Raw genomic sequence first — 24,043 nt, forward strand, 5'->3', positions numbered from 1 at the left:
AAAAACCAGCCTAGACCTTTTACTTGGAACGCAGACTATTGCAACATACAGGGCCTTATGCAGAGTCGTTTTAATGTATGATTTGCGTCATACTAAAGGTCTGACTGCTGCAGGAAACATATGTTAGTCGAGTTCTTTAGTATGTCACTAATCACGCGTCAGAACGACTCTGCATAAGGCCCACGGTATTCTGCTGTTGGTAACTCTGTTTCCGAGAGATATTTCGGTAGTACTTTCTCTTGTGGCCACTATCAACTCACCGTTTTTCGACCTATGGTAGTATCAGTCTGTGTAGGGGGACCACTAGGGAAGCCAAGAATTTGAGGAAGGGGGCCTGGTCCCCAGGCTCTCCCTTGGCTCCATCACTGTTGTACACGCAACAAACGTCTCCCGTATCATTCCAGCCTTCACCGTCCGCAGCAACAAACGAAGAGGCTAAGAAAAAAATTGGTTTCGAGTAGGTAAGTGATTATACGTAGTTTCTGCCTTTATTGATTATCTTTACGGTACGTGTTTAGTTAATGATGTTTCGCAAAAATTATTCGACAAATACCTATTTTAGCGACTTCTGTTGTTGAATTTAGAGACATTTTGCTAGTAGGAGTTGGCAACTGTGTGTATTCCAAGTCTTCTATGCAGTGTGACCACCGCTAGTACTTTCATACTAAATCTAGTACCTTTTATAATATTTTAAGTGTTCTAGTACGTTCATCAACTAATTAGTACTTTTTCTCCTCCTTCCTTTCTCATAAATATATTTGGGAGAGAAAAAGGAATTTCATGAAAATTTGGCAATGTACGAAAATTTCACTGTTCCTAGCAACTTTTTCCCGCTTTTTTTTTTTGAAAAAAAAAAAACGCCGATATTTACAAGAGCAGAAGTGGGACATAGATGCCATCCGGTCGCCTCCTCCAACTAATAAATGACGACAGTAAACAATATTATATATTTGTAATCTGTTTAAACTGTAGGCTATTAAGGAATTAAAACTCGATTTTCTCAATAAGCCCATTTTATGATAGGCCTATTTCTTTTTCCTCCCAACATCCTGTATATTAGTCATACTTGTGTTATTTTAGTGGTTTTACAGTGAGTTCTAATACGTCAATTAAACAGGGATTCCGCCAGGATTTTTAGTTTGGAGGTGAAATGAAATTTGGGAGGGTGTAAGTAGTTTACACAGTTTGTATCAAATTTTGACTGTAAAAGAATTAAAGTTGGGGGTTCTTTCAAGAATGTGCGGGTCATTCTCCCATCTACAGGGGAAGAGGAGCTGCTGGAAACCTTCTAATAAGATATTATATCGTAAAATGTCATAATTGGGGTGAAACGGGAGCAGATAAAATTTTAATATTTTTCCCCCAGATCTAGTACTTTTTTCCGCATAGGTTAGTACGAAATATTTTTGCTGGGTGGTCACACTGCTTCTATGGTTTCGACTCGAGTAAAGATACGCTTCATTCATTTGGGTTGGAATTCATAAAATTTGCGATGGAAGATTATAGTGGCAGTTTGGATTAACAGTACAAGTGTACAAATATATTATGTCTGGTGCAAACAGGGGTGCCTTAAACCTCCTTACTGCATATGGTTCGTCAGATGACAGTAGTGATGAAGAGGTTCCCGGTCCAAGAGTTTCTACGAAGAGAACTGTTTCTACGGATTGGAATGAAAGCGAAAATAAAACGAAAATGCTTTGTACAAAAACGGAAAAAGTGTATGTAATGTTTAAACTACAGTTTCTTTAGTTGTCTATATACATTGTTCAATATCTGCCCGAATGTCACTATTCGTTTTCTCGAAAGTTTCAAAACAATTTCCGTTGCATTACTTCACTCAAAGTAACTCGTTTAATGAAACTGGCATGCACGATTCAGTGTCTCTATCACTGCTCCGACTAGAAGATATTTGAGTACGTGAAGAATTTGTAAGCAAATTACAGTAATCGGAGCATAGTCGGAACAGCCTAAAACAATGTAAACAATGACATTTACTAGTATAAATACATAAAATGCATGCATATCCTCCAGAAAATAGGAATCATTTTCAGAATTGAAACAGGATGTCTATCGGTCACGAAATTGAACTTTTGGGTCACGATTTGGCAAATTTTTACTTTGACTCAAACAGTGACTTTAACCGATTCATCTGATCCGGTTCCCGGAGCAGTTTAGGAATGATTCCTAAACTGCTCCCGGAACCGGATCAGATGAATCGCTTACAGTTACTGTCAAAGTAATTTACGATGTTAAGAATTACCGGTATATTATAAGTACAAGGGACACTATTCCTAAAGTCTTCCGAGAAATCAATTCAAGTGAAGCGGTGACTATCAATTTTGAGATCTAAATGGGGGGCTACTGCCCCCCAAACCCCCCGCTCAAGTACCATAAAAACATCCAAAACAACAATAAATAATCACACCACTACTATAAAGCTAACATAAGAAGGGAAAAAATTTTGAAAAAACACTCGTCACTACTCATAAATCAGTGCATGACAAAGAAAAATAAATTACATCTCAACAAGACAATAGGATACCCAGCAGCAAACCAAATACTTTGCCTAATACTCAAATGCAGAACAAATCAAGAATAAAAATAATATGAATTAAAAAAAGAAAACACTCACCATTTCGCCATAGGGGAACATTCATGAATAATGAACTCATAATTGCTGATTCCACACACGAAAAAATAAGATAGCAAGAACACATGCGCAATATCATCATTACTGAAAATTCCTTTCCGCACACAAATCGATTTATTAAACCAAGCACACTTGCTATTATTACAAACAAGAAAAACCAAAAAAAAAAAAAACGCCCATTTTTACCATATACAGTAGAGCGTTGATTATCCGAACGTCGGTCAACCGAACGACCGTTTAACCGAACTGTGTACTCGCTCGCACCTGTTACTCTCCCACCCTACCGTCCATCATCCCCCTCACTCCCAAACAAAGTTTCCCACAGTAGTCGCCGCACTGTGCCACCGCTGGCGTAACATTGTTTCTAATGAGGCCTTCATAAGGCGCTGTTGACCGGCCAAGCCGCCAGTCGCTGTGTTTCAATAATCAGCACACTTCTTTTTATGAATAAATTTATTGTACAGTACTTCTTTTTGGCAAATAAACATGTACAGTTCGATTATCCGAACAAACCAGTTTTCCGAACACCCATGTCCCCCAATTACTTCGGATAATCGATGCTCTACTGTATCGGAAATATCTTCAGCCTTCGACCACAACCATGACAGGTTTTCTGTAACTCAATTAAACCACACACTGCTGCAAAACGATATGAGTTAATATCCGAATCTAATACAAACTTATTTAAAAACGACAAGTTCAAATTCTTTGCATTAAATTCATGAAACGATTTCTCAATCGCATTTGCTAACTCGATCGTCGCCATGAAACGAAAATTCAATTACGCGCTCCCCGCATGCCACCAACAACAACACTCACATACAAGCACACAGAACATGTGACATCACACTAACAAACTACCATATGACTACGAAGACACCTAACTAACTAACTAACTCTATGGAACCCGGAGGTTCAATGCCGCGTTCACAAAAGACACCTAGTGGGAAAAATATGAACTAACGACTTCACAACATAGGCACGAGCAATTCCAACAAGCGACTCACGCACAAACAGTTCCTGGAAGTGACTGAATCTATAAGAACCGTTTAATGTCACTATTTGAGTTAAAGTAGACTTGCCCACGATTTTTTTTATCTGTACAAATTTACATGCAGACTGGAAAATGTTCTACATTACATGAAAATTCACCACCAAAGATTTCTATGGTCGGCTTTAGACGCTACCAAATCGCATGCATGAAAAATCGGCCTAATTCGCATCCAACTTCGCTCTTGAGAATGTTCCGACTTCCGAAATTTTATGGTTTGATAAAGAAAAGGTCACGAAATTTAATTTTGTTATTTTAGTAGACACCCTGTGGAGAAACAAGAATAAAGCATTCCCAGAGGCGGCTATTCTAGGAAGAAACAAGTAAAACTTAAAAATTTTATCGCTTGAAACCAGGGTTCGCTGATTTAATCAAAGGTGGTTTAAACCAGCTTTTTTTTTTTAATGGTTTAAATTAAAAAACGAAAAATGTTCGTAAAAGTGTAAGTGTTCGAAAATCTTGTTGAACACACAAATGTGGGTTATCACGTTTCATTCCCTTATATTATTCGTATTATATTCAGACCTAAATTCCCTCCATATTCATTACTCAAAGAGACTATACTAGAAAAGCAACTTTTTTAATGAATGTTTCTTTTCTGATTTTTTAATAGTTTCTTATTATTGTTATGCAGTTGCAATCAAAGAAAAAATTAAATATTGTTTTGTTTTAATAATGTTTACTATTGATTAAATACATCAAAATGCCGTTTTTTTTTAAGGATCATACAAACCTCACGAGACACCTTTATTGAAATCAGAAATATCTTTGGTCTCTATTTATGTATAAATGGGTCAGAGCCAAAGTGGACTTAAATAATTCGTATCTTTATTCACTTTTCATACTGATATGCAAATTAAGTCGTCGTATTTCATTAACTTCGACTAATAAAAGTCCTAGTGGACTAAATTACTTCTGTGCTCTGCAGTATTTTGAAATTGTCCATATGTAATTCTGTATAATGGTTTCACTTGTGCAACTGTTTATATTTTTGTCCTTCTAAAATGACTCTTCACAATTATATTAACAAGAATGCAAAGACCAGTATAACGTATTTTTATCAGGAGTCCTTCGTGAGTGAGTCGGCAGACGTATCACCGATGGCCAATTAGTCCCGATTTCGAGTTCAAATGGAGGACAATTTCTCTCGGATATAAGCTGAGAAGCGGTTTGGATTCCGCTTTAAGCTTATGTGACTCCTTCCAGCATAACACGGTTGTTGCATAGTAACACCAAGGCGAAATAAACTTATTTCTGTCCATATGTGATATAAAAACAGAGCAAATTATTGAAACCAAAAAACCGGGGTTTTTAGGTTTTTTCAATAAAAACCATGGTTTTTGCCAACCCTGCTTAAAACTAAGAAAATAAGGGGCATTACTTGTGCAGACGGTTCTACCAACTGATGACATTTCTTACATTTTCAGGCTTTTAGCAGAGCCTGCACAAAATGAGGAGCTTTATTACTACTTGCAGATTGAGTTCAGGAGGGCTCAGTATAAATTCAGTGTGGACGTATGGAATACAACCTTGAATACCAATTTATACAAATAATCAGTAGCGAATTTAGAAAAGTACTTTGGGAGGGGTTTCTCTGATTGTTTCGTTTTCTAAAAAGTCCTAATTTCATTTGGGAGGTGCTTGAAGTTTATGAGTAACAGGCATAGCTAATATTTCATTTCGTTTATATGTTTAGCAATAATCTTCCAGATACAACCTTGAAGATCATTAAGGAAAAAGCGAACGATATCAAAATTATGTAAACACCTAAGTGAATCCGAGTGTAACATTAATCAAATATTTTTGCACAAAAAAAAAAAAAAAAAAAAAAAAAAACCGCATATAGAAGACAAGTTAAAGGATCATATTATATCAGGACCAAGAACCCAAAATTAAATCAGGATAAAGGTAGCTTAGACAAGCAGTGGGACTACGTCATAAATTACAACAAAAAGAAAATCCTTTTCTTTCCAATATTGCACCAAAATTTTCGTAAACATCTCACAACTTGTGTCTAGGTCAATGTCAATGAATAGGGAAGCACTGTTATTCAGATAAACAAAGACGTAGCCGCCTTATATTTGATGCATAACGTTCTATAATTTATAAAAGCGACAACAGCGGAGATTACAAAACTATTAATTTTGTCTTTAAATAATGAAGATGTCCTTTTGGTGAACACCAAAAGAAAAATAAATATTGAATAAGAAGTAGTTCAAAAAATAATCCCAGAATAATAACATGCTTATCAAAGTTACAGGAATGAAGTGAAAGAAATATCGCAGCTTCTTTTCAAATGTATCGACGCACCATTCAGGTAAACAAACTTCTGAGTTTTAATAGAAATCGGTGCATTGAAATGCTTACTTTAACGTATTTAATTTACATCTTTACTTTTAAAATTAATATTATTTATATTTCTCTACTAACCATATAGTGTATCATTTTCTTGTGAGGGTCCGTATACTTACATTTTTTCTTTTAAAAATTTATTTTACAGGTTGCCACTACCAAAAACAGTTCTAAATCTTTTCGAAAATACGAACGACAGTCATGTGGATAATCCTTTAGAACACGACAATCGTATTAGATCATTTCCCCATGAGAGAGGAAATTGGGTCACATATGTATATGTACCATGTAAGTATATAAAAATATAAGTATACTCATTATGACAATTAGAATGGATTTATTGAGGTAAGAAGGAAGAAAGGAAAATGTTAAGAAGGTATATATGTTTTATATATTAGGTCGAGTCATAAATAACTTCCGATACAGGTAGGTAGAATCTATTGTTCGTATTTACCGCAATGAATCACAGAAAAAAAAATGAGTTTTTGCTTTCACTAAGTAGATAAGGGTTTAGTTAGTCTTCTGACAACTGTTATGTTTGGTGCACGTTACATTAAAATGTTTCTAAACCCTAAAATGGAGAGTGAAAAAGTGCATATTCATCATGTGATGCATTGGGAATTTAAACAAGGCAAAAGTGCTAAGGCGACAGCTGGAAAGGGCCGCGGTGGCTCAGTGGTAGAGCGTTCACCTCTGGTGCTTGTGATCCCGGGTTCGATCCCAGCCCCGCCAAGTGAACTTTGTGGTGGACAAACACCGTGTGCGTGGGTTTTCTCGGGGTTCTCCCGTTTCCTCCCACTTTCTTCATTCCACCATTTCATTCATTACTCATCATCACCGTCTCCTTTAGCCTAACCGGCATAACCGTGGGACGTAAAACTCAAAGATTTCATTTTTTTCATTTCATTTTGGGACAGCTGGAAAAATATGGAGTGTATACAGTGAAGGACTAATGGGGCTGTTAGAAATTGGTTTGCCGAATTCCGTTCTGGAGATACAAACCTTGAAAGACGAACCGAAGGCGGGACATCCTTCTGACTTTGACGGCAATCTATTAAAGGCAATATTGGAGCAAAATCCATGTCAGTCAGAAGTGCCCACAAAGGGGGCCTATGACGCAAAGTGCGTCATTGAAATATTGGGGGGGGGGTAAAAAATCTATATAAATATGTTTGAGGGGTGTAAAAATTAATCGAAAAGATTTTTTTTACATGGAAGAACACCTACGGATAGACAATTGAGGGTGGTGCGTCATGGACATGAGGGGGGATGGGCACCACTGACGTCAGTTAATAAGAAATATAGCCGAAAGGTTGAATACATCAACTGTTTGCCGCCACCTGGAGAAGTTGGGGAAAGTCACCAAGTTAGGAGTATGGGTACCTCACAATCTTAGTGCACAGAATAAAGATCGCATGGCAGTCGCCACAAGTCTGGTCTCACGAGTAAAAAATCGACTTTTTTCAGATAGGATTATAATAGGCAATGAAAAATGAGTTGCCTGTGAAAATATCAACGAAAAAGACAGTGGCTTGATAAGGATCAACCACCCCTATCAAATTCGAAGATCCATGGAAAAAATATTTTATTCTGTGTATGGTGGGATTGTCGAGGTATAATTCATCACGAATTGTTGAAGTCAAATTCAACGATTACTACAGATGCACATGTTCAGCAGCTACAAAGAATGAAAGAGAAACACCATGAAAAGCGTCCTGCACTCGTGAATCGCAAAAACGTAATTCTTTTCCACCACAATGTGCGTCCACATGCAGTAATGGTAACTCAAGAAAAAAATCTTGAGCTTAAATGGTGTTTTACCACACTCCTCGTACTCCCTGGACTTTGCTCCGACAAACTATCACTTTCCCTGTTCTTTAAAAACTTCCTGAATGGAAAAGTTTTTAATTCTGAAGACAGTCAGGCTGTCAAAAAATTATTCCAGTTCAAATCAACCACATTTTACAAGGAATTAATTGATAAACTGCCAGTAAAATGGGAGAAGGTCATACATAATAATGGATAGTTTTGTTCTTTAATGAAAGCAAAATAAATGTCTTATAGAAAAACGGAAATTATTTATGACAATCTAGTAAATTATATTTTTTTAGAGCGTTAGAACTTTACACAATACTGGTATTGTTTATTCACTCTGTAAAACTGTTAAAAAAATTAATATATAGTCACCAGCCTTATGTACAAACCCTTTCCAGCTGTGTAGAAATTGTATTTACCTGTAAACACGCCTATTCTACTGCTGGTTCGAATGATTCGGAAACGTTTGGTTCCGTCATCTTAGGATTCAAATCAGGCACAGGACTTAAATCTGGCAAGTATGTTGGATGGTAGAGCAGTTCCCAGTCCCATCGAGCGAACCACATTTTTTTACATATATACAATCATTGTTTTGCAAAATAATGAGAGAATTCTGCAAAATGTGTCATTGCTTCCTTTGCAGCGCTGATCTCAGATTACGTTCCAAAATTGTACACTAATATTGTATATTGATGGTCCGTCCTTGGGGTGCAGTATGCATTAGGAGAACGCCATCAGAGGCATAAATGGGAATGAATTGCCATAATCTTTAGTAAAACAAAAAGAGTGAAGAAGTGAGCGACTGGACCGAGACTCGAATCCGAGATCTCCGGCATACCGTGCCGATGCGTGAACCACTACGCCACCCAATAGCTTCCCAGAAAAGCCACACACTCTCTCACTCCTGTAGTCGGTGCTCTCCACTCAGAGATCAAATGGCTTGTACTATAGTCTAGCTGCTATACATAGACATTCCAATGTGCATATATTGAGAACACCGTTGACGTTGTAATTTCATATATATTACAACCGAAAGGAGGAAACAATCGAATATTTTTACATACCAAATCCTATATAGGTGAGAATTCAGTAATACACCAAGAGTGAAAAAGTAATGACTGAACTGGTACTCGAACCCGGTATCTCCGGCATACCATGCGGATGCGTTAACCACTTGCGCCACCTATTCGCTTCCCAGAACAGTCACACATTCGCTCATTCCTAAAGTCGGGGGCTTTCCACTTAGATCATACTCACTATTTATTAATATATATATTTGTTTCAAAATTTCCGTTTCAATATGTAATTTATTAAACTTCTTGTATATTTCTGCTTTTTAAAATACTGTATAAGAGTACACGATGTAAGAGCTCAGTGTTTTTTAATGTAAGAGTTGTTATGAAATATCAGTTAAATATATTTTAAAGATGTATTAATTTAACATTAGAATTTACATTCCGCTATAGGCAATTGTTTTCCCACTATATGTATATAAACACAAATGTCGGCGTTGAGAGGTGTCGTCTGTTAGTTTACTTTGTAAACTTTTTTTTATTTATCCTGTTACAACGTCGTCTAATTTCCAACAATTTATTGAAAACACAGTAAGTCTCATTACTCTTTAATTTTTAAAGACATAAGAGAAAGACGGAAAGTCTTCTCAGTATTGTACTACTTGACTTACGTCATGAAATTAGCTTGATAAGGATTTTCTCCAATGTCAGCTAGAAAATGATTGAAGTGTTCCAAAAAAATAAGGCTTAAAGCGATATATTCCTAACGATGTAAACGGAGCGGGCGTAGACTAATGGTTAGTGTTCTTACTTCGCGATCGGGAGTATCTGGCTTCGAATCTGGTGATCATCCACCCTGGGATGGAGTTAAAATCAGAAAAAATGAAATAATGGATTTCTCTTCCTCCCCCCTATTTGTTTTTTATTTGTTTGTTTAAGGGTTCCACGGAAATTTTCATAAAACTCATAAGGTTTTAATAATTAATACAATATTATGTATATTGTTTGACACTATTCCGTAATCTCGAATGCTTGGGATTAAAATCAGTCAAGAATGAGCAGTGAATTTAACCTCTTTGCTGGAGGGATTACCTGCTACTTTTCGATTAAAAAATGTGAGCTACGGTATATTTCAGGAACTCCCTTATGGCTACGTGATTAGCATACGTGCTTTCTGCACGGGAAACCCGGGTTTAATTCCCGGTACGAGGTCATGCAGTTTGGATTCCACATTAACTTATAAGTCCACGTCTCATACAGCCGTGGTGCTAAACGGGACGTTAAACTACAAATCAACTAACCAAGAACGATTTATTTCGGAAAAAAATATTAGATTTTCATGCAATACCTTCCCGTGTGATTTTAAAACAAATGTGCTGTAAGGTTCGTTAAAAATCCGTTTTGGTTGTTCGTTAAAAATTGCTTTTTTACGATTTCCAATTGTCTCAGTTCCTGGGAGTTGAAATGGATCAATAATGAGAGTGAATTCTTGCCGAAAACAAGTGTGTGTTGTTGGAAATTAGAGACTTCTGTCTATAATGAAATTAGAGAGGAGAAGGATCGTTCGCTTCAACAATGCGTAGCAGTACTAGTTTCGTGAACAGATCTTCTCTGGCTAGCAGCCAGGTAAATACTATTATATCTTGAGACGTTTCAAGGGCTGACATTATCCTCATCTTCAGGCAAATTTGATGGGGCAATAGAGTATATGGAATATATTCTTCATGTATGTGTGATTGGACTCTCCTGGCGGTTTCTGATTGGTACTTGAGATGGCAGGATATGAGAAGCTGTTACAATCACACAAGGAAAAACGAACCTTAACAGAGACACAGGATTCCAACTGAGTCAAACATGGACACCAATCATATCCCGTCATTTCAAGCACCAATCAGAAGCCGCCATTTCAACCACCAATCAGAAGAGTCCAATCACACATACATGAAGTATATATTCCATACACTCCATTGCCCCATCATATTCGCCTGAAGATGACGACGATGCTAGCCCTCGAAACGTCGCAAGATATAACAGTCTGCTAGCCAAAGAAGACCCTGTTCACAATACGTCGCCAGAATAGCTTAAGTAGATACTTTAGTACTAGTTTCATTTGAAATTGGCTTAGTAGGCTGTATCTGGAAATTTATTAGACAAATAAATAGTCCTTACCTTTGTCTTCTAAGTACAGACCTTCATTATTATTATTATGGTCCTAATTCTAAAAAAAACAATTGTTTGTCTTATAGCGTTCGTGTGCCCATATTTTTTAGACCCTGACAGTTTTTTCTTAAAAGAAAATTGTTTTTTTTTTTTTTTTAATGAAAAAAGTGAATGGTCTAAATCAGCCAATACTGATTACATCACTGTCGCCATTCAATATACAACCACAGAAGTGCTCTATAAGGTTTCTAGAAACATGGTAAACCAGCTAGACATGTGAATCAAATAAAATGGGGGTAATTTCCTACATTATCTGTAACTCAGGTATCTGCATAATACTTTGTATAATATGTGTCTTCGTTAATCTCACATGTCTGTACTTCGGGGTTGGTTTTAAAGTGAGCGCACTGTATTTGCACTATAAAAGTTCCATTTTCCTAAAATGTTCGTGTTTTTGCAGATGACCCAGGTCCAGTTGTACATTCACTGATTGATGTCCTAATAGCTTGCTATGAAAATAATGTCCCATTGAAAGCTATTCAAGATATGCATATAAGCCTCACTAGAACAGTGGTTTTGAGACATCACTGGATTTCGCCATTTGTAGACTCTGCTAGAGAAAAACTTAGTGGAGTTCGAAGGTAAGGATAATATAGAAGCATTTAATTCAAGAAGTTAGTACAAGATAGTCATCATTATCATTGGTACTCTGCAGGTGGCAGGAACAGCAAACCTAGAAGTTTCCAACTACCACACGTATCAGTTTTCTGTTCAATAACGTCTATCAACTGTGACTTTTTTCCTCTTCCTTCTTTTTCCTCCCACCGTATGTTTTAGCATAACAATCACAACCAGTTTTTTTCCTCTTTTCAACTATATTTAATATTATTTTTCCTCCTATTTCTAACACTTCCTGATTCGTTTTCCGTTAGACTCAACTAATTCTATCAATTCCTTCCCACACCCGCATTTCGAAAGCCTCCAGCCATTTTTCGTCTCTTTAGCATCATGTCTGTGTTTCTGTCTCATAGAGTGCAATACTCCACACAATTTTTTTCCCTAAACTTTTTATTTAAGGATCCACAGAATACTGTTCTCCTTCTTCCTAAATGCTTATCTCGCCATTCGTATCCTTGCGTTTATTTCATATCGCAGTTCATGTCCTCACTAATAATGCTGCCCATGTATCGGAAACTAAACATCTTAATCATCTTAATCATACTTTCTCTCCTTCTTTTATAGTTTATATCGATCACTTTGTTATACGAGGGCTGGAAAGAAAAAACTGGCAACAGACAAATCATTCACGAACCCTTTATTGGATAATCATGAAACTTCTACAGGCCTTCAATGTAATCCCCTGCAGCATGTTGCACCCGTTGCCAGATGTGGAGAAGTCGCAGGATACCAGCAGCGGTGCCCTCTTTGTTGATGTCTGCAAGAGAGCGCCCTATAGCTCGAAGTATAGCATCTCTGCTGCGGAAACGCATCCCTCGCAGTGGTTCTTTCATCAAAGGGAACAGATGAAAGTCACATGAACTCATATCCGGTGAATAGGGTGGGTGCTCTAGAACCTCCCACCACCATCGTGCAAACAGGTCCCTCACAACACCTGCGTTGTGACAACGGGCGTTGTCATGCAAAACAATGGGTGGATCCCTGATGAAGTTGGGTCATTTCCTGCGGAGTGCAGAACGAAGATGTTCTTCCAAAAACCTGCGGTAGTACACTGCATTGACAATCTGGTTCGCAGGAACTGCATTTTATGGCACCCTGTACATTGTATGCCACTATCAGCATTACCTTCACATTCCCAGGTTCCTGACGCAGCTTCTTGGGTCGGGGAGATGATGGGTGGCGCTATTCATTTGATTGGCGCTTCAGTTCCGGCTCATACGAGCACGCCCATGTTTCATCAAGTGCGATAATCCTGTTCAGGAACGCGCGACCTTCCCGTCTGTACCGTGCCAAATGATCATCTGCGAGGGCGTAATTCAGCCATTTCTGAACGTCTGTAAGGTGGTGCGGTACCCACCGGGATGCAATTTTTCGGTACCCAAGGACATTGTGCAACGAAATCAACACTGTGGTATGGAATGTTCCTACCTCGTTCGCCAATTCCCTCGCAGTCCATCTGTCCACATGCAGCAACGATTGAATCAATTCAATGACTCGGTTGTCGACCGCATGGCGTCCTCCACCTGGTTCCTGTTGCACACTGCCACGTCCTGCGCGAAACGCTGCTACCCAACGTGCCACAGTCCGATACGGCAATGCGTCATTCCCGCATGCTTCACGTAGTCCAAAGTGACATTCCGTGGCGTTTTTACCACGGGCCACTTCGATCTTTATCCATGAACGTTGTTCTAACTTGGAAAACATCACCTTTAGAGCGGTGTGCTTTGCCAACCTGCATTCAACACACTTCACTACGATCACTGCCCCGCCTACACTAGCGCCACCACCCGCGTTGTATAGCTCCACCCACCCGCTACAAGTGTTGCCAACTACAGCTCGCTCAAAATTCCGTGTGCGGGGATGGGACAGTGTTGCCACTTTTTTCTTTCCAGCCCTCGTAATTACCATTACTTGTCTTTTATCCCATATTCCCCTCATTTGTTCCTGAAGTTTTTTTTTTTTAGATTCCGCAACAAGCGCTATATATTCTGCAAACCGTATACACTGATCATTCTTCCTCCCACCGAAATGCCGTCTTCACCATCTCTTCTAGATAGTCATTAAATAACGTTGACGAGAGACATCCCTGTTGAACCACCCTTCCAATTTCACTCTTCTCTCATTTCCTGTTTCTTTGCAAGATAATACTATTTATTTTCGAACAAACAAAAAAAATATAGTGTGCCACCTTATTTCAGAACAAATAACAAAAGAGACCAGTGAATTAACTGCGTTTCAATCTGGTATTTAAAGCAGTAGCTTTCAAACTGGGAAGTTCGATAAATTATTAAGAGTTTCGCATTCTTCAGAAGAAGTGTACCGTAAGCATATGGTATTGTATTAGAACAGTGTGGGAAAGTATGGAAGAGACAGGGCTAATATAAAGATTCAGAACCCGTAATTTAAAGCATCGTTTCTAAGTTTGTATGTATATAGAATGTACGCGATAAATTGACATCAGTTTAGTAAAATAAACGCCATAGCACAAAAGTATTATGTTTTAATAAATTTATTCTTATTTGTAAATACATAAATAGCCATTATATTTTCAGTCGTTAAAAAAAAAAAAAAAACTCCATTTGTTGCTATAATAGATTTGATTCGACTTTGGAATCTGAAGGATCCTTAAATTAACGTTTCTTTATCCATGGTTATCTTTAGCAGCGTCTCTATTTAATTAGGTTCTTATGTCTCATAAATATTTATTAACTAATCTCTATCTTATCTTTTCTCGTACAGATTCTCACCGGAGAGAAAAATCAGAGATTTAACTTCTTTGGAAGTTGTCAGTTGTTTTATCAGTTTCTTTGTTTTTCAAAGCGCTTTTCCTTATTCTGCTGTGTCATAAACTAGTCTCCTCTTAAAACATATAATCAGTAACTACTGTCTCCATCAACAATCTAGCCGTTTCATCTGACATCTTCAATTCCTTTGCTGTGGAGCATGTTGACTATCCGGAATCTTCATGATAATCTTCCTGGATTCTATGCACAATATCTGGATTTGTGTGATCGTTTTTCTTGCTGGTGTACCTACATCGGGATCATCATTGTGCATCTTCTCCATGGTATAAACTTTACATAAAGGGATATTAGTGATATTCACAATTTCCCTATCACTTCGCCCTACACACTCCATAAATTACGGTTGCGCTAGCATCGTATTTCTTCGACACGATGATTGCTGTCAGCATTTAACATTTTAAATCTTTTAAACAAATGTTAAATCACAACCTTAGAAACTTTTTCAAAATGAATAAGAAACACGTAAAATAAGAAGATACAAAATTATTGCCAAGTTATCGCACGCATCGCGTATTTATTTATTTATTTATTTTTAACCATTAAAATTACCTTCTTCAAAATTACTAGAAATATGGTAATATTGATTGATTACGTCTATTGTCGACGATTGTATGAACAGATTGGCGCCATTTTAATGTTTGCATTTTGGATATGTAAAACTGATTCTTGATCCACGATCCTGAACGTGTCAAAAGACATACTATGCATCGCAAGGCATATGAGTAGTATGGAGAGCTCTATAAGACACTCTGAAGTGATTGGTTCTTGTAGTCCGTGAATATACCTAGATATTAATTTTGTACTTACAATTAAAGTTGTATTCCAACTGAAAATATCATTTAAGCATTCATGTTCTGTTGTACACATGAAACTAAAAATTCCCTTGTCGCATACAGGGTATTTGTGGAGTTCCATCCGCGTTTTGTGAGGCACACTTTGCACCATTGACATTCGTATATATATATATATATATATATATATATATATATATATATATATATATATATATATGTAGCACCCCTTTTACGCACAAGATTCAAATCCCTGAAACTGAAAATTCCTTTAGTTTCCTTCAGGCCCTGGCCCACTTCAGACGACAGGCCCTGGGATAGTACCTCAGGGTCAAGAGCCAGAGATGAAAAATAAATAAATGAAACAAAATAAAAAATAACTAACACTATGGCCTATGGAACCCGGAGTTCAATGCCGCGTTCATAGATCTGCATTGACTTCTGTCCGTTGTGTGTCCGTAGCCAACTGGATTCAGTTTCTACTTTGTATTCTTATTTCTGCGAGATCTATCTTAATATTGTCCTTCCATCTGCGCCTAGGTCTTCCCAAACACACACATATGTATTCAGTGGTATCCTATTCTATATCAGATCTTGTGATAAATACGTATTTAAAGCAAGTGCTGAAATTAAGTGGGTAGTGAGAAACACGGTTGAAGGAAGTGGTTATAACTACTAGCCATCGGCTAGCTGGGGACTTAGCTCCAGACCCCAGCATTTGCTCAGCCTACAGCATCGCGCTTCATATTTAAGCCTCTGCTTCCTTTGTTCGCAGAGCAAGAATGCGTTTATGGCATTAATTCACATCATTAACACTCTCTAACCATAGAAATTTCGAGATATGGCCATGTTATTTTAACAATTGCAACTCCCACCTTTTTTCTTCCCTAGGAGGGGAAATATCAAAGAAAGAAAAAAAATGAAATAAAAACTGAAACACATTCATTAATAGTTTTAAATGAAAAGCAAATACCAAATGTCATGTATTTTACCTTCAAGGATTTCGAGATGTGTCACCCTGTTACAACAACTGTAACCCCCCCCCCCAAAAAAAAACACTGTGAAACACGTATCTAATTATTTTAAATGGGATATCCATATACCAAACTTCATGTCTTTACCTGTGAGAGGTTCGAAGATATGGACATTTTACTGTAATAACCGCCCCTCCTATTTCCCCGCCTTGTCAAATTAAAAAAAAAAAAAAGTCATAGTGCTATCTTACGTCACATATTCTATGCGTTGTCCGAATTTCACCTGTTTAGCTTAAATCGTTTGGCCTGGGTGTTGATCAGTCGGTCAGAACTACTTGTTTTGTATAGGGAGATTAAGGTTATCATTTCAATCCACGTTTTGAAGTATATTTTTGGAGGTGGAGCTTTTGAGTTTAATTGTAAGTGTTTTATCTGGGTTTTATCTCAAAAAAAAGGACACTACTTATTTTTAGGATGAGAAAAATTCTAATAACTTCGCGTATGGATGAATACTTTGCTCTTTCTGTCTCTCTATTATTATTATTATTATTATTATTATTATTATTATTATTATTATTATTATTATTATTATTATTATTATATTAGTAGTAGTAGTTGTTGTTCTTCTTCTTCTTCTTCAAGTTAAAATCAAAATCACGGTACATACTTTTGAATTTCCATTCATTCTAATGCACTAGTCAGCATCATCAGATACCAGCTTGATAGCAACTAACTGAACACTCTTCATACTCGCATACATATAACTACTTCACACCTATCGCATGAAATCACTTCTCATTTGGTACTTTTCACCAAATATCCATCTCTCTTTTTCATGTGATACGTTATTCTGTGGCTGAGTATATCACATGAGTTATAACTGAAAGATTGCTTTTTTCTCTAACACATATTTATCACGTAACGTAAGTAGGTACAATCATAACAGAAGCTTAAACAAGTATAAATGTATTTTTACCAGTAAAATATGTTGAACAAAAGTTAGCAACTTTACAAACTAAAAATTTTACGAACAAGTTTTCAAACTTTTTTTTTCAAACAAATTTTCCGAACAACTTCTTTTTGAGAACGGAAATATTGTCAAATTAAAATTTTGTCAAAGAAAACAAAGCTAAATTGTAAAGAAAAAAGAAAAAAAAATGAAACCAAAAATTGCAGCAAACAAAATTTTTAAGCTAAAAATATCCCATCTAAAATTTTAAGAAAATAAATAAATAAATAAATAAATAAAATAAAAAATAAAACTAAATTTTATGAAACAAAAAATATTGTAGTGAAATAATTAAGGGAAATTATTGACAAATTGAATTAATTAACAAAATTTTTGAAAGTAATTTTTTGTTAAACAATTTCTTAAACGAAAAATTTAAAACCTTTTCTTTTAATCCGGAGAAGTTGAACTGTTTGTAACTTTTTTTTTTCGAAAAAAAATTGGTTTGTTTATCAAACCAGGTAAGTTTAACTGTTAACCGTGAAACTATTTAAATATTCAGGTAACATGAAATAAGGTGTTAGTGTTCGTCATGAATACATAATGGAAATATCCATTTACATGTATTCTCGCTGAACCTAGTGGTTGTGGCAAAGCTTATTAATAAGTTAATATTAAAATGTACAGTAAGGGACACTTCTGGATGGTACAACATATGGAAATTTACGGCAAAAGTGTACCATCCAGAAGTGTCCCTTACTGTACCAGACATTTTCCTTATTACTTGTTAACTATTGTAGATGTATTAAGGAAGAACAAGAGTATTATGACTGTACTGGCAACCCTATCAGCAGTATATGTAGAGCAGTTGGGAGCACATGCACGCAGAGCAACCTTGATCCTTTGAGAAGAGAATAATATACATGAGTTGCTGCTCTTAGTCGATTTACATTGTGAGAATTGAGCAGCTCATTAACTTTAAATTGTGAAATTCAAGAAACTATCAAATGAATATGTAAAACTGATGCAGGGTGTGTATGGTGATAATACGATATCACATACGTGAATGTTTGAATGGTACAAACTCTTCAGCGACGGACGCGAGTACGTTGATGGTGAAAGACCGGGTCGTCTAGTCACAGCAGCAGCAGAGGAAAAATGTGGCAAAAGTGACTGACATTGTCCTGAAAAATCTCACGCTCAGTAGTCGAATGATAGCAAACATAGTGGTCATCGATAAAGAATCTGTCCGCGCAATCCTTCACGACCGTTTGAACATGCGCAAAGTTTGCGCTAAATTGGTATCAAAGAACGTCACACAGGAGCAGAAGGACTTCCGGGAGCACATGTGCAGTGACACAATTGAACACCTGGAAGCAGAACCGAAAGAAAATCATCACTGGTGACGAGATGTGGATCCTGAAACGAAAAGGCAATCCATGCACTGGAAAACTCTCTTATCATCGCGAATCAAAAAGGCACGCAGGAGCAAATCGAAAGTAAATGTCATGCTCATTGTGTTTTTTGATATCAATGACCTGCTTTTGATTGAATGTCAGGTCAGACAGAGAATAAGCAGTATTTATCAGCAGGTTTTGATGAAATTGCAAGAACGCATGAGAAAGAAAAGGCCCCTCTTGTGGAAGAACAATGAATGAATTGTGCATCACAACAATGCTTCCCATACTGCTTTGATCGTTAAGCAGTTTCTGTCAGCTAACACGGTTCTAGTGGTGGAACACCGCACCTTATTCACCTGACTTGACACTGTGCGATTTTTTGTTTTTCCGAAAGTGAAATCCATCATCATGGGACCTCATTTTCAGACTGAAAAAGGTGAAACAGAAATCGGCAGCGGTACTCAAGACACCTGAAGATTTCCACAACTGCTTCCAACAATGGAAATTCGTTTCCAAACGAGTATAGAGAAGGGAGGGGGGTATGTTGAAGGGGATCATCTTTAATTTGTAAGTTTATGACAATAAACCGTACTTCTGGCACCAGTCCCGTTACTTTTTTAGCCAGACGTCGTAAAATATTGTAGTAATGTTACAAGGCTTGTAGTGATCCCTGTGGGTGTTAATTATCTTCTAAGTTACCAACTTATAGAGTAATAGCACTAATTACATCTATTTGGTTCCATAGATATGCGACCAAATTGTTAAGTAAGTAGTCAGTTTTTCACTCAGAAAATTGGAACAAATTAATGATCACATGGCAATTAATAGAAAAAAATGATCCAATTCATGCGGAATACTTACTGGATTGCGCTACGCGTATGCACTAATGCTTTTTTTAAGAAAGTCACTTTTTTTGCTCGGAGTTGCAACATTAATGAAGTTGAACATGCCCCAGCATTCTGTGCTTGCAACAAAAATAGGATTGTCCGAGTTGAGTTCTGTACGTGCGAGTAGCGCCAGAGTAAAATGTCTGACAATAGAAGTTAGATCTGTCATGCGATTTCTGAACGCCGAAGGACAACATGCAAATGACATCCATTGGAAATTGTATGCCATTTATGGGCCGACAGTAATGAGTGCAGGAAAGTCAGGCAATGGTGCTGGGAGTTTCTGGAAAGGAATTCAGATGTTCATGACGATGAGCGTTGTGTTCAGACGATCTGGTGGAACACTTGAACGAGGAAGTGCTATCCAATCGCTTGTTCACAATAACTGAACTCACCAAAGACTTTCCAGAAGTATCTGAGAAAACAGTGCATCGAACTGTGACTGATAAGCTAGGTTATCACAAATTATGTGATAGGTGGGTGCCAAAAATGCTGACAAAGACCAAAGAATAACATCTATATATGATTTTTGGCCCACTTGGAGGAAGATGGGGGGAGGGATGACCTTTTTTTCTCACATATTGACGAGGAATGAAACCTTGATATTGTACGGCACTGGGAAGTCGAAGTAGCAGTATATGCAGTGGCGACACTCTAATTCTCCAACAGCGAAGAAATTCATACAAAATCATGGCAACCGTGTTTTGGGACCTAAAGAATGTAATTCTTGTGGAATTCTTGGAACCAGGACGAATAATTACAGAAACCAAACACTGAATAATATGCGACGTGCCATCCACCAAAATCGGCGCAGAGGAATGCTACACCGTGGAATTCTTCTGATTCATAGCCACATACAGCTGCTCGTACTGTTAGACAATTGAGAGATTTCGTTGGGAACCATTCAGTTATCCTCCTACAGCGCCGACTTTGCCCCCAGCGATTTATTCCTTTTTCTTCCCCTGAAAAAGTGGCCTGAATCGAAGCGTTTCAACGACAGTGAAGAGCTTAAGACGTTAGTTGCTGACTGGCTGCAATCTCAGGCGGCAGATTTTTGCACAGAAGTGTGTGCCCTGCTACCAGAAATGTCTGGAGGTTCATAGTGACTACGTCGAGAAATAGCCAAAGTATGTACTTGTATATCAATCATAATAAATTTCTTCTGCTATCATTTTCGTGTTTCGTAAAATATCAGCCCCTTTTTTTCACATTCACCTCGTGTTATCTTAGTTACTTGAATCGTAAATTATTTGTGTAGAAATTGGGTTTATAAATTCCTCTATTTACATTATTGTTTCGTAGTTTCAGGTTAAGTTTTGGCTCTTTGTCCGTTTACACTAATGAAGAGAAAACGAGAACTTTCATTGGTTTGGATGTAAACATTGGAGTTGAAGCCCTACAGAAGATTGTATTAGATCTCGATAAATGCTTAGAAGAGTTCAAACTCCCAAAATTTTACGAGGTTGGAATTTCTTTATGTAATTTATGCATGTGTAGTGTAGAATTGATCAACACTTTTATATATGTATGTTTGGCTTTTATATTGTATTTCTTTGTCACATAATATACGTCATATTTCTAAGGTAGATTTCTCACAATACGTTAAGAATACATTGAGATATATTAGAGAACATGTACTAGGTCCATTCTATAAGCTTTGATGAGTTTGGGAAAGAAGAGCGATCTCCAAAATATTACTTTAAGAGTCGGAATAGAGTTGTCACGAGAGGAATTTTAAATCAATTTTGTACCACTTCGGTATTAGTTTGAGCAACAAACATTGCCATGAGTGATTGAGGTTAGCTTTCGGATCAGCGTATATGTTTGTTTTAGGTGAATAATCTTCTTTTACTTACGAAAGATGAACCTTGTGAACTCTTACCTCTAAAGTAAGTGACCTCTGGTTCAACAGGGTGTCTATCGGTCATGAAAGTCACGAAAAAGTCACGAAATCAGAAAATGGTCATGAAAGTCACGAAATTTCAGTATTTATTCACTGCTAAGTTCAAGCTGTAAATTTTGTATTTCATTTACTTATATGAATATCCACTGGTAAGTTGTGCAATAATCTTCCCTAGATTAAGTATTGTTTGTCGTGTTTCTTTCCTTCTTCTGAATATTCACTGGGAACTTGCTCAATAATCAGTAGTACTTTAGTATTGCCTGTCGTGTATCTTTTTTCTCTTTTAAATAATCACTGGTAAGTCCTTCAATAATGAGCTTTCGATTTCAGTATTGCTTGCCGTGTTTTGTGAAAAAACAGCGTAACAAATTAAATAGCAGTTGAAAATAATCGATTATCACTAGTTTTAATGCTGTTGCTAGGTACAACAATATATGTGCCTTGGTAGGTACTCAATACCAACGGACGAATAACTTCTTGGATATAAATTAAATAAATAAAAGCTCTTGTATTCTTCTAATTGCTGCAATACCCTTGTAACTTACAATTTAAAGCTTAAAAAAGTAGTTATTCGCATTCGCATTTCAGTAAAACAAAATAAGAAATGTCTCTTGGTTGATTAATTTCCTCTGATCCAGAACAGTTATTTGCCTTACAAGGGATCATTCCGATTTGGCGAATTCCATTGCTGAAAATGATTGCTAGCACTGGATTCAGTATCAAAAGAAACAGAGAAAAAGAGGGTGTTTAGTGGCAGGGTGGAAGATAAATGGGGGGAAAGTGCGAAGACAGAACGTAGAAAATGTCTAGAAGTCCCATGTTAATTTTGAAACGAGTAGAGGGATTGAGGTCAAATATTGGATATGAGGAATTCATGTAGAACTCCAATGAATAGGCGTAATGTGAATCATGGGGGACATATGAAATGCCGCCATGTTGGACTTAGCGCAAGAAGAACATACGGGAAAGAGGTCAAGTGACATATGGCTCTTGACGCACACCGTCTATTGAAATTAATAGTTGCCAATACAGTTTGAGATGTCTATAACAGGAGGCGTTCCACGCTATGGCAATATGTCAATACTGTCGTAAAGGTGACGTGAGTGAGGAACTAGAGACCCTGTAATACAGTCTATGAGCACGTTGTATGCACGAGGGGTAGAAAGAGAGAGAATTAAATCCTGCAGCATCAAAAATATTTGCAACGCGTAATAGAATGAGAAATAGTTTCACTGGATGAATTTTGGCATGGTACACTCATGTCCAAAATTATTATCGCATGTCTATAAATGTGTTGTTGTGGGAATATAATTTGATAACGGTATTTCTTATAACGTTAGTATGTGTATAATCGGCAAAGACATGTATGAGGCAAATGTTATGTCCAAAAAAAAGTAAATAAGAGCAATAAAACGAAAATTAAACTTTCTTGTCCATTTAGCAACATTTTGTTTCACTCATTCTAATTTTCATATTTATAATTCTTGAAATATATATATGAAATTTACCACAAATATACATTTCCCGATTATACACAAGTATCAGTATTAAAAGTACCCTGCAAAATCATTATCAAATCATATTCTTACAAGAAGACAATCATTTTGGACATGAGTGTACCTTGCACAAAGACACCTGTTCCATTCAGGGTTCTGATATATTAATGACCCCTCCAACAAAATGTGCCAGTTGAAACACTGGTGACTCTTCTCAAAACCATTTACATACAATTGACACTGTTCACATACTGTCTGTTCAGTGGAGCTCTACATTAATTGCTCATATCCAATATTTGTCCTCAATCACTCTACTCATTTGAAAATTAACACGGCATTTCTCTACATTTTCTACGTTCTTACTTCGCACTCATTTATCTCCCACCCTGTATAAGGTCTGCCACTAAACCCTTCTTTTTCTTTTGGTGCTGAATCCAGTGCTAGCAATTATTTTCAGCAATTGAATTGACGAAATCGGAATAGTCCCTTGTTAGTATCGCGCTCTTTATTGTTCGAATAATATTTAATAAAGTAATGAATATTTTTCTCGACATTTATTTTCAGAATCCATCGTTTCACATGAGCATTGTGTGGTGTTTAGGGGATCAAAAGCAAGTATTAGAACGTCAAATGGCACAGATGGAACTGGTATTTCAGCAATTCGTGCATGCTCATCCGCAAGAATGGTGCATGCATGTGGACGAACTTCAGTGTAAAACTGGAAACAAACAATTCTCATTTCATCTGACTTCGTAGTGTACAAACGTTAATTGAAAACTGTGATAACTGTAACTGATTTGTGTGCGTCTGAGTGCGATGTTGTATATTTGTGTGTTTATAATAGGAATGTGTAGTGTATAAATTGTATAATAATAATAAAAACGATATTCTTTAAAATATGAACCATGTAAATTACCCAACCTATTGATTCGTTTAATATAAATGAAACAATCGCCTTTCTGAAGATCTTCCCATGTAAGTCATGCTTAATCCTTTCACAATCAGCTGGATCTGTGGTTTGAGTATGGAACATTGAGGTTATGAACGACGATACCCACTAACGTGGGCTCCAAACCATGACCGGGTCATGAATCCGGTGCGGCTAGTACTATGCAATCAG

The 24,043-nt window shown here is 37.0% G+C and overlaps 1 protein-coding gene across 1 annotated transcript; it reads left to right on the forward strand.

Annotated features, from left to right (window-relative positions):
- Window positions 1–1,407: 1,407 nt before the first annotated feature.
- On the forward strand, window positions 1,408–23,843 carry LOC145675840 (U6 snRNA phosphodiesterase 1). The gene is made up of 5 exons (XM_081746579.1): window positions 1,408–1,718; window positions 6,202–6,341; window positions 11,502–11,682; window positions 20,827–20,986; window positions 23,488–23,843. Exons 1-5 carry the CDS (start codon window positions 1,546–1,548, stop codon window positions 23,677–23,679), a joined length of 846 nt encoding a protein of 281 aa, XP_081602705.1. The 5' UTR covers window positions 1,408–1,545; the 3' UTR covers window positions 23,680–23,843.
- Window positions 23,844–24,043: the final 200 nt, after the last annotated feature.

The sequence above is a fragment of the Thermobia domestica genome, chromosome 18, assembly GCF_964235325.1.
Source record: "Thermobia domestica chromosome 18, izTheDome1.hap1.1, whole genome shotgun sequence".
Classification (NCBI taxonomy): Eukaryota; Metazoa; Arthropoda; class Insecta; order Zygentoma; family Lepismatidae; genus Thermobia; species Thermobia domestica.

Coding starts and splice junctions, on each gene's coding strand:
- LOC145675840 (XM_081746579.1), top strand. CDS start 1,546: ATGTCTGGTGCAAACAGGGGTGCCTTAAACCTCCTTACTGCATATGGT. Junction 1,719..6,201: donor TGTACAAAAACGGAAAAAGT/GTATGTAATGTT, acceptor TTTATTTTACAG/GTTGCCACTACCAAAAACAG. Junction 20,987..23,487: donor AACTCCCAAAATTTTACGAG/GTTGGAATTTCT, acceptor ATTTATTTTCAG/AATCCATCGTTTCACATGAG.